The sequence below is a fragment of the Hyaena hyaena genome, unplaced genomic scaffold (genome assembly GCF_003009895.1).
Source record: "Hyaena hyaena isolate Hyena2069 unplaced genomic scaffold, ASM300989v1 scaffold_801, whole genome shotgun sequence".
NCBI lineage: Eukaryota > Metazoa > Chordata > Mammalia > Carnivora > Hyaenidae > Hyaena > Hyaena hyaena.
The window spans coordinates 582,534-594,342 of record NW_024081435.1 but is presented as its reverse complement, the minus strand read 5'-3'; the positions used below and the strand labels follow the sequence as shown (position 1 = coordinate 594,342).

General features: G+C 47.2%; 1 protein-coding gene across 2 annotated transcripts in view; it reads left to right on the top strand.

The window, feature by feature from the left end:
• Positions 1-10,208: 10,208 nt before the first annotated feature.
• Positions 10,209-11,809, top strand: part of CDH2 (cadherin 2) — a 212,898-nt gene continuing 211,297 nt past the window's right edge. For both annotated transcript variants that reach the window (XM_039219201.1, XM_039219202.1), the window contains exon 1: positions 10,209-10,315. In XM_039219201.1, coding sequence (XP_039075132.1) covers positions 10,256-10,315 — 60 coding nt within the window. In that variant the 5' untranslated portion in view covers positions 10,209-10,255. The remainder of the gene's footprint in view (positions 10,316-11,809) is intronic.

Genomic DNA, 11,809 nt, shown 5'->3' with positions numbered 1-11,809 from the left:
TCAGCACGGTTCTCCCCACCGCCAGCCTGTCACCACCCCCTTGTTTCTTTTCCTACAAATTCTGGAGTCTGTGCAGAGCAGCCGCGATGTCTTCCTATCCTCTGTACAGCTAGGAGTAAAAGAAAAAGATTTGCAGTATCGATGTTATATTTGTTTCACTCTCAGATAAGTGATCCAATTTGGACAGAATCTTTTTAAAAGTCCCCTATTTTTTTTTTTTTTTAAAGAGAAAGTATTTTCTAGGGGAGCCTGGGTGGTCAGTCGGTTAAGCATCCGACTTCAGCTCAGGTCATGATCTCACGGTTTGTGGGTTCGAGCCCCGCATTGGGCTCTGTGCTGACAGCTCAGAGCCTGTTTCAGATTCTGTGTCTCCCTCTCTCTCTGCCCCTTCCCCACTCATTCTCTGTCTCTCAAAACTGAATAAATGCTAAAATAAAAAAAAATTTAAAAAAAAGAGAAAGTATTTTCTTAATAATTAAAAATAGGCTTCGTCCTCTTCAACATTGCTACTAGTAAATGGTAAGCTACCTAATTTTACTATAAGATATACTGGATAGTCTAAGTAGAAGAAATATATTTTTTAGAACCGATTCTCTAGAAATATTACTGGTGAAATGGTGAACAATTTCTACACAACTGTTTAATGGATTTAAATATACCCCTTTTAACTTCAAGCTTAAAATCATCATGTGTATAAAATCTTTATAAGTCACTATAAGGTGAAGTGGTGGCACATTGTTGAGTAATAAGATTATGAAATTCAACCTCATTAGACTTCAGATGAATAATAGAAGGTTCATACTAAGTGAAAGAGGAGAGGAATTAAATATTCCAATCAATGATTCTCAACAGTAGGAACATTAGGGAGGAAAGTAGTGATGGGCTTCCCCACTAAGAACTTCTCACAGTATTTGGGGCAAGGTATACCAAGGGCACATATTGATTCATATACATTTATAGGATGCTCTTTTCATTCCAACAAATGATATTTTTTCTAGACCTTTTGGTACACACATACAGTGTGACAACGGTATCAAAAAAAGGTTGATGAGGGGCGCCTGAGTGGCTCAGTCAGTTGAGCGTCCAACTTCGGGTCAGGTTATGATTTCATGGTTCTTGGGTTCGAGCCCCGCGTCAGGCTCTGTGCTGAATGTTTGCTCAGAGCCTGGAGCCTGTTTTCGGATTCTGTGTCTCCTTCTCTTTCTGCCCCTCCCCCACTCATGCTCTGCCTTACTCTGACTCTAAAAAAATAAATTTAAAAAATGTAAAAAAAAGAAAAAACAAAAAAAAAAGGTTGAAGATAATTGTGGTAGATCCCTTAGTTACTGAAGTCTGTCTTTCTCAACTACTCCACATTTGAGATTTGGCTTACCAATATTGTAAATTTATTTTTCATTACTGTCTATTGGAAATATAAATCTATCCATATTATATGCATAAGTACTACATAGTGCAAACGCAAGTGAACACATAAGGGTGAATATACCTCCATGGATTACTTCAATAGGATGTGGGACAACCTTAAAAGTGGTTTTCATAACTATTATTTATGTTATGTTGAGGATAGATGATTTAGAAGGGTTTGTTTGTTTGTTTGTTTTTTTAAGCTGCAAACTATAGGTGTTAAAACAGTGAAGTGGGACTAGGTAATATGTGGAGGAAATACTATTTCTCCCAGAACATGGAGAATGATAAGGCAGTGAGGAGTGGTGGTGGTGGTGGTGGTTCATCATGAGCTTCAGAACAGGCAAGGTCACAATGGTATCCTAAACTGCTCCCATGGATAGGGGTCTTGGTGGGGACTGATGTGTACATATAAGTCAGGGGAAAAGTATCAACAGTCATCCAGCCTCCAGATAATCACCTAGGGCTCCTTCTTACCTCTGTCAAGGAATAAATCACAGATAAATCTAGAAAGAGAAAAATAAGTTCAAGTCACCAGCAGAGTGCAGTGTGGCTTGAGCCTGTCTCAGCTGGGGAGTCCCTTTAAATGCTTCTCCAGGGCAGAAAGTAGTCCTAGGACTCACACAAGCACAGGCATAAACTCTAAGTGGGGGAATAACGATTCCTATCATTGGAGTGTGAGAGGACAGTGGTTAGAAGACTTTGGTTCTAAGAAAGTTCTTGATGTCTTGATGTCTTAGAAACAGTCTCTGAACTCCATAAAGTCATTATGGAAAACTGGGAGGACCCAAGTGAAATTCTGCACCCTGAACATAATCCCCATCCCCAAGAAAGTCTTTGACATGAAAGACAGAGATGAATATAAACACTGCAAGAAAAGCAGCAGAGAGTAAACTGAGGTAATTCATTAAATGGAAGAAAACATTTAAAGCGGCATGTAAAGATAAGAGTAGCTCTTACATTTAGGAAACGAGCAAGATTCTATAAAAGAAACTATCAGAGAACAAAAACTCTTGGAAATCAAAAATATGATCAAATATTCAACAGAAAGGCTGGAAGAGAAAGCTAACGAAATCTCCCAGAAAATGTATTTAAAAGCCAGAGAAAGAAGGGGACAGGGAACAGAGAAAAATGAGAGATAAGAAAATTAAGGATCAATCTATGAGGTTCTACATCCAGTAAATAAAAAAAAAAATAAATAAATAAAGAAGCTAACATATCTTCTTATACTATCTCATTAATACATGGATAGAGTTTATTTAAAAAAAAAAAAAAAGGCTATAGCCTTTTTGGTGATTATAACTACCAAAAGCCATTTTATATCATTTTCAACTTTATAAAAACAGCTCAAGAGGGGGAATTTGTGAAGTATCATAGGTTTTTAATATTTATTTTTTAAAATATTTTTAATGTTTTATTTATTTCTGAGAGAGAGAAAGAGAGACAGTGTGAGCAGGGAAGGGTCAGAGAGAGAGGGAGACACAGAATCTGAAGCAGGCTCCAGGCTCTGAGCTAGCTGTCAGAACAGAGCCTGATACAGGGGTCGAACCCACAAACCATGAGATCATGACCTGAGCCAAAGTTGGACGCTCAACCAACAGAGCCACCCAGGGGGCCCTTAACATTTCTTGATGTAACAATTTGAGAACTGGGAATAGCAGCACACATCCCCACTAGCAAGCATCTCAGACTGAAACTTTCTTTTTTTTTTTTAACACTATTTATTTATTTATGATGTTTTTAAAAATTTATTTCTGAGACACAGAGAGACAGAGAGAGAGAGAACTAGAGAGAGAGAGAGAGAGAGAGACAGAGACAGAGTGTGGGCAGGGGAGGGTCGGAGAGAGAGGGAGACACAGAATCTGAAACAGGCTCCAGGCTCTGAGCTAGCTGTCAGCACAGAGCCCAACGCAGGGCTCTAACCCATGAACCATGAGATCATGACCTGAGTTGAAGTCAGACACTCAACCGACTGAGCCACCCAGGCACCCCAGATTGAAACTTTCTTACTGCTGCTGCTGATGTGCCCTTATCTAGACATTGCAGATTCTGGGAGAGGACAGACTGAACTGCCCTGGATGATTGTTACTTATCAGCTGCTCTGTTATGTGGATCTTCCTGTCAGTTCTGGATGCTATGACGCTATCCCACGCTCTTGTCCAAATTCCATGTTCTCTCCCTCTCTCTCTCTCCTTTATTTTTTGTATGATTCACTTCTAAAACTGAACGAAAGAACATTTATTGATCAATTACTAGGACTGAGACCTTGCCCCCGTCCTGTAGTTTAGCCATAGTTCACATTCTGTCCACATCATGAGCCCCTTCTCTCATTACAGAGCACAAACTTCAGATGCTTTAGTTCTTTTCCTTCTTCTCATGTCCAGCTGCGCTCATCTGTTCATGCCAGCTGCTCACCCCTCCCCTCATAGCCCTGAGGATCAGAATCCTTGAAGAACTCTTCCTTCACCTGAAGACATTTCAGGTTCTAGTAGGCCTCAAAGGGTTTGAAATCTTATATGGCTTGGATAATGCAAATATCCATGTTTATTATTGGCTGTCTAACAACTTTAGAAGTGAGAAAATTCCCATCTTCTACAAATACATTTTTGAAAAAGCTTCTCAAGGATGATTCAAAATAATAGACCTCCCAGAAAGAAAATGCTTATTTATGATAATCACTCAGCTCTTTTGAGCTACAGAGAGAATGAATCACAGTGACATACAGTGTAAATTCTGTAATAAATGGGACTATTGTTGATATTTTACATTCACTATTTTAAAAGGAAAACTTGGACTGTATCTTCCCAGATTGTATTTCAGTATAAGAAATCATCTATGAATGATTATGGTGTGTTTAACTGAATATAATTTTCTCAAGTATCTGTGGATGAGTGTGTGCTGGCTTTGTAATAGGCAGATAAATACATTATTTTTTAAATTTGTGGGTGAGTTGGAGGGGGGGTAAGGAGAATGATTTAATAAGCACAAGGCAGCTTGTTGGTTGTGACACATCATTAAAATGTGACTTAACTTAGGGTAGCTGGCTGGCTTAGTCAGTTAAGCTGACCTGACTTCAGCTCAGGTCATGATTTCACCCATAGCTTATAGTTCGAGCCCCATGTCAGGCTCTGTGCTGACAGCTCAGAGCCTGGAGTCTGCTTCAGATTCTGTGTTTCCCTCTCTCTCTCTCTTTGCCCCTCTGCAACTCATGTGTGCACTCTCTCGCTCGCTCTCTCTCTCTCAAAAATAAATAAACATTTAAAAAAATGTAACTTACTTTAGGTACCAAATAATCATTCCTCTTTTGATAGCTGAATCCACAGCCTTCAAGAGTACCGTATATTTATCTACAACTTCTCTCTAAAGAACTAAATAGGCTTTACTGACATTATTTTCTTAGACCACTCAGCATTTTGTGAGGAAAGTAGAACTATTTAGGTTGTACGGGTAAGAAAATGTGTAATGAAATTAAGTGGCGTGTTTAAGATTATTCAGCCAGCCATAGATCTGGGAAAAGAACAATGGTCTCCTGAGTCCAAAAAGACTTTATCAACTGCCTTGAATTTCACTGGAGGAAAGGGCACAGAGTTAGTATAAGTTCAGATACTAAATATGTTTTAGTGTCCTCTAAATATTGACAGTTATATTTTGGAACCTTCCAGAAGGCAGATCTTTGCTTTTAAAAGGACACAGGGCAAAAGTTTGGCAGAGCCAATGTTACCAAAGTTTTCAGCGTGATTTGTTTTATTTTCTGCAGATACGTTTATCTTGAGAAATAGGTCTTCTGATTCTTAAGTAACCCCAAATGCTGCTGTTACCCCATAAATACCCATGCTTCCCAAGCAGAAGGTAGATTTCTTGAATGTCATCCAAATTATATTTTCTCAAATACAGCCGAAGTTCAAGCAGGGCTCTGAAATCAGCTGGAAGGTTGTTTTTTTGTTTTTGTTTTTTTTTTAATTTTTAATGTTTTTATTTATTTCTGAGATAGAGAGACAGCGTGAGCAGGGGCGGGTCAGAGAGAGAGGGAGACGCAGAATCTGAAACAGGCTCCAGGCTCTGAGCTGTCAGCACAGAGCCCGATGCGGGGCTCGAACCCACGAACCGTGAGATCATGACCTAAGCCGAAGTCGGACGCTTACCCGACTGAGCCACCCAGGTGCCCTGAAATCAGCTGGAAGTTTTGACTCGGGGAACACAGAAAGTGGTTCGGGAAATGACAGAAGTCGGGTTCGCTGGAGAAAGGTTCTAAGCAAAGTAAGTTTTAGTCCTGGTCTTGCTATTATCAATTTATGACATAATTTGAAAATGAGTTTGTCCTATATAAGATCAATACATTAATATTGAAGATAGTTTCATGCTAATACTTTCATATTCTTGATGTTTTTATGCACTTTATAAAGCCACCAAATATTTATTGCTTTTGTCTCTCTGTAGAATATTTATTCAGCCATTACTATCTATGTTAAAGATTTTATGTTTAGAAATGTTGAGAAACTCAACCAAGTTCATAGATCTAGGACTCCTTGAATTCAAATCCATAGTCTGCATTTTACGCCCCTTTTACCTTCCAGAAAGGATTCTTCTAGGGAATTGAGGGGTTGCTCCTTGTAATATAAAGGCTGCTTGTGAATTGCTTCCCTGGTCATGGAAATTTATAACTCCTTGATTCACTAACTTGACCATAAGTACCTCAAGTTACTTACTTGCTTATATTTTCCATGGAAATACTGAGTTTGATTTTCAAACACTAAATACCAAAACTAAAACAAAACTAAAAAAAATTAAAAATTAATTAAAAAAAAAAAGTAAAGAAAGAGGCAAGTAATATCTCCCAAACAGAGTAGATTAAAAAAAAATAAAGCCGGGTTTTTCTTCTAGTATTGGGACAGATCACGACTTCCCTGGTAGAATACCAAATGAACAGCCAGCTTGTACTCAGCAGTCAGGGTGTATGAAAGATATGAATGTTGAAACAGCAGAATCACACTAAATACAGAGATATGATCACACTGAAAAAGGCACCGGAGAACTGAGACCTGCAGAGAGAAAAGCGGGTCTATCCATCTATCTATGTATGAAGACTGGCTATGTATGCAGGACACATGGTTTATTCAGTCTGTCCATGATGCGTGGTGCACACATTTATTTGCAGAACTCTTGTAGTATATCAGCAGCAGCCCACAGACCAGAAATCAAGGGATTAGACTGGTTTTTAATGTATGAACTCAGACTTAATTTTTATTATTTTCTTGTCTTTACCCTATTCCCCCCAACACTTGGCTGTTTCTCTGAGTCACTGCCAGGCTCCCTCCCTGCAGCCCTGGAGCTCTTCAGGCTGATGGAAATTTAAGTCTTCTGACAGACAATGCTATGATCAGAGGCTGGAAATCTTAAGAGTTTGGGCCCCATTTGCCCAGTGAAATGAATGGCCCCATTAGATTACCTTAACTAAGGTGCAATGGAGGCAAGCATGTGTTGCGTGCCAAAGTCAACACCAGATCTAATTTTATGACCATCAGGTGGGTGCACAAAGTCTCCAATAACATGATTTTAGACTAGGCTAGTCCTTCTTGTGATAAAAGGCTGATTAGCAAGATGTGGCTGACCATGTGATCAAGTTAATCTCAGGCAAGATTCCAAAGCAATCCACAACCAATGAAAAATGAGAGGCATGCAAGTTGGACCAAATTTTTAAAAAATGCTGCAAGTTCTTATCTGTATGATCAAAAATCTATTGGAATCAGAGAATTAGTTAGCTGACAGGCATTCCAAAGCAGATTTTGAAGTCATAGTAAGAGTTTAATTTATAAGAGCATGATGTTTAAAGTTTCTGGCAAATAATACTAACAAGCAATAGAGTTATTCAGGCTGAAATCTGTTCTAACTTTAAATTAATCAGAACCACAATAAACATCAATGGCTACTGCTGGGAGTGTGGAGGATGTAAACTAAGTTCTCTTGTCCAGGATCAAAGCTTAATTAAAAAAAAATTTTTTTTAATGTTTAATTTATTTCTGAGAGAGAGACAGACAGACAGACAGACAATGTGAGCAGGGGAGGGCCAGAGAGAGAGGGAGACACAGAATCTGAAACAAGCTCCAGGCTCTGAGCTAGCTGTCAGCAGAGCCCGACACGGGGCTCGAACCCACAAACTGCGAGATCATGACCTGAGCCAAAGTCCGACGCCCACCCGACTGAGCCACCCAGGTGCCCCTCAAAGCTCAATTCTTAAGCATGAAGACAGGTCCTATAAATGCCACTTGGTAATACAACAAACAATATCTCCATATTGCCACTGAATGTTTTACTATTATGCAAGTTACCTTGAAATTGGAACTTATAAATATCCTATTGCAAGGACAACTTTTAGGCTGATTAGCAATAGTGTGACAATAATATTTAGCAAAGAAGAGAATGAGAAAGAACAAGCCTAGACTTTCATCTTTAAATTTAATTAACATGTCCTTCCTTATTCTTTTGAGAGGAAAAATCCAGAAAAATTTTTTGAGATCCATTTTAAAAATAACTTACAATATTATGTTTTTAATTACAATTAAATAAACTTCCTATGAATATTAAATTTTTAAAAGCCTAACTAGCAATTGTACATTATTAAAAGCTGCATCACTCGTGTCAATACTACTTGATTTTTAGAGGTTTATCATCAAGTTCTTAAATGATCAGTATCCTGAAACTTAAATTCAAATAATGTTAATACTTAGTTACCCAAAGCAGACGAATAATGTTCATTAACTGCAACGAAGTTCGACGACCTCCAGAGCGTGGAAACGCTTAGATAAAATCAGTATTTTTATTTATCTGTAAAATTAAAAAAAAAAAAAAAGCTTCCGGAAAAAATGTATTACTTTGCCAAAACCAACTGCTCCTCACATCTCCCTCCATTCCACAAATGCTTGTGACCCAAACTTGTAAAGTCTCTCACTTTTTGTGTCCCACTCCAAGTTCATGCCTTAAAGAGAGGAAGCAAAACTCCTTTACTTGGTGCGAACTCTGCAATGTCATTTTATCTTTTAGATAATCCTATCTTCACAGCAAGTTCTGGCTTTTAGGTTGTTTACCCCTTTCTTTCCCTTCTGGTTTTCTTTGTTGATGATGCTGGAGCTGGTGTAGGAAGGAAGTCAAAGTCCCTCAAACTGTTTGCTAAAAATTGTGAACAGTACCACTAAGTAGAAATATAAAACGGGAGATTTCAAATAAAATAACGCGCACTCTCGAATTCCCAGAGGGAACAAAAGGAAACGAAACGACGCACAAACTTGGGGGTGTTCCAGCACATCTGCAAAGGTGGGGGAAGTAGCGCCCAAGAGAGAAGGCGGCCTCCGCCCTCCCCTGCCCGCAGGTGGCTCAGGCAAGCACCTCAGACAACAATGGCCAGGGTGGGCTCCGCCTGCGTCGCTAGTTTTCAGTGTCTGTCCCTACCCAGAAAAATCCTCTCTCTCGAAAGAATGACAAAACAGAAAAAGAAGCGTGCGTTCGGCTACCTAGAAGGCATCCCCCCCCCCCCCCCCGCTTTCCAAATGTCTAATTCCCCATCGCGGTACAACGATGAACCTGCCAACCATCAAGTTCCTGTGCAAGTTATTTTATTTCCCGCAGCCCCTCCACCTGCCGGGGCGGCGCTCCGAGCACCCCAGACTTCTCTCCGGCGGCCCCCCGCGGGCTGCAGCAAAAACGGGGTGCTTCGGCTGGGCGGGGGCGGACGGCTGCCGCGGATCTGGCCGGCTACAGCCGCAGCTCGGTGGCCTCCGATTGGCCACGACGCGGGCGGGGAAGCTCGGCGGAGGAGGGAGGCGGGGGCGAGGGCGGCGGCGGCGGCGGCGGCGGGCGGGGAGAGGAGAGGCGAGGAGAGAGGCCCGCGCAGCCTGGCAGCGCGTGCGGCGAGCGCGGGGAGAGCGGCGGCGGCGGCGGCGGCTCGCGTTGGTCGCGCTCGCGGAGGCCGAGCCGGGTGCGCGGGCGGCGGCGGCGGCGGGGGGTGGGGCGGCGCGCGCGAGTGAGCGGCGCCGGGCAAGGACCGGCGGAGGGTGCCGGCGCGCAGGCACCAGGGGCGGCCGCGGCGGCAGCTGCGCCGGACACAGCCGGGGCGGGAGGGGCCGCGCCGGCCCCCGGCCTCACCCCCGCGCGGCCAAGGCCCGAGAAGAGTCTCCAACTCTCCGGGGGGCGGGGGGCCGAGAAGCCGCCCTCGGCTCCCACGCAGAAGAGGCGCCGGGCGGCGGGACCGCTGCCCTTTGTGGGCGCAGCGCGCACGGCCCGGAGCGCCCTCCCCACGGCGCTCTCCTCGGCGTCTTCGTCTTGCGGAGCGGCCGTGGAGAGGGGACCCGGAGGAAGCAAAGCCACGAGCTGGAAACCTCGCGCGGCGGAGCTCCGGGCGAGCGCCAGCCGCTCCGCTGCCACCTCCGCATCCTACCCCGGCCAAGGTCCCCGCCGCCTGCATCCCTCCGGCTTCCGCTGCGCTCAGGGCCGGAGCCTAGCCGCCTGCGCTGCCGCCGCGGCCGCCTACACACACACGCACACACTCTTTCTGTCTCTTTCTCCCTCTCTCACACCCTCACCCGCACGCCCGCCTTCTCCCCCGCCCCCTCCCCAGCTTCTTGATCTCTCGGTCTGTTTTATTACTCCTGGTGCGAGTCCCGCGGACTCCGCGGCCCGCTATTTGTCATCAGCTCGCTCTCCATTGGCGGGGAGAGGAGAGCAGCGGTGAAGGGGGTGGGGTGGGGAGGGGAAGGGAAGGGGGTGGAAACTGCCTGGAGCCGTCTCTCCGCGCCGCTGTTGGTGCTGCCGCTGCCGCCGCCGCCGCCTCCGGCTCCTCGCTCGGCCCCTCTCCGCCTCCATGTGCCGGATAGTGGGAGCGCCGCGGACCCTGCTGCCGCTGCTGGCGGCCCTGCTCCAGGTACGCGGCGGTCTCCGCGGGCCGGGCCGCGGGTGGGGTGGGGCGGGCGGCGCCGGGTCCCTTTGTTCCCCGCGCCGCTGCGGGGCCAGGCTGCGCACCCGGGAAGGGAGGTGCCGCACCGCGCGGTCGGGAGCTGCGCGGGCACGCGGCTCGGGCCGGGCTCAGGGGCAGGGCTGGCCGGGCTCCCGCGCCGTGCCCGGCGGGTCCCGAAGGGGCAGATCGCGGGCCCCCTGTGCTCTTCCTTCCGGGCCGGGAGAGCTTGCAGGGGATGTCTCCAGGCAGCAGAAGGGTGAGGCAGGAGAGCTCCCAGCTTTCGCAGTTTTCTACGCTTCTCTCCCCTCGCTTTGCACTTTGCTCCAATTTTTTGTTTATTTTTGCAGGGATGGGTCGCGAGTTTGCAGGAGGAATTCTCACTCTGGTGTCTTAGTTACGGGACGTGCCTCCACCCCACCCCACCCTGGCACCCGCGCGCCTCCCGGTGCCCGAGGGCTCCACTGTCCTATTGTCTTTACCCCAGCCCAGAGTTGCCTTCTGTTCTTGTTGTCTTGCCCTCACTGGGTTCTCTGTCGGTCCCACCTGGAAAGAAAGCCTCGCTGCGTTGCCCGGAAGAGTCTGTATGGGCCGGGGCCTCCGCACCCAGCCCCTGGCCCCGCACGCCCCTTACCCCGGCGGGCGGGGAGAAGTTCCGTTACTCGGCTGCTATTCCTCTTCCTCTGTCCGCTCTCTCTGCCCTGCGTGCGCCCACGGGGACGCCTTAGCGAGGAGCCTCCGCACTTTCCACGCTTTCGGGAGAGCGCCAGACAGCCTCGTCCTGAAATCAGTCCTAGGAGGCTCCTCCGCGGCGGAAAGCACCTGCTTCAGGCGGGTCGCAGGCTCCCTGCCACTCCGCGCCCCCGGTCTCCAGCCCGGCCGACCGCCCAACTTTCCCGCGGCGTCCGGCCGGGGTGTACCCCGAGGCCCCTCCCGTCCGCCGACTGGGTCCCGGGAAGCTACGCCGCACGTCTCAGCTGCGACCCCCGCCGGGGGCGCGGGTACCGAACCTGCCCCCCGCACGCGATGGGGTTCCAAAGCTGCTGCAGGAGAGGGGCGTGTCCACATTGAACGCAGGTCGGGGTCCCCCGGGAAATACACCCGAGGGGCCCCCTGCGCACCCTTGTGGCTGGGGGTGGCCAGCGGGTGGCAGCTCTGGAAAGTGCGGGCGCGGCTCGGAAGTGCCGTTGAGCCGGGGGCGACCCGGGCAGGGACTGATGGTGCCGATCGCCCCCCCCCCCCCCCCCCGCCCTCCGTGGTCTTCACGGGTCAGAGGCTGGCTCGCTCCGACCGCGGTGGGGACTGCGGGCGCCAGGGGCGGGACGGGGTCGGCGCCCGCGGTCTCTTGCGCTTTCTCCCGCCGCCCCCTAGAGGGGTGTGGGCAGAGGACGCCGGAGCCCTGTCCATGGTGCGCCGTGGAGCGGCGCGCCCTGCCTGGCTCTGCGCTTCCTCCCCCAGGTTGTG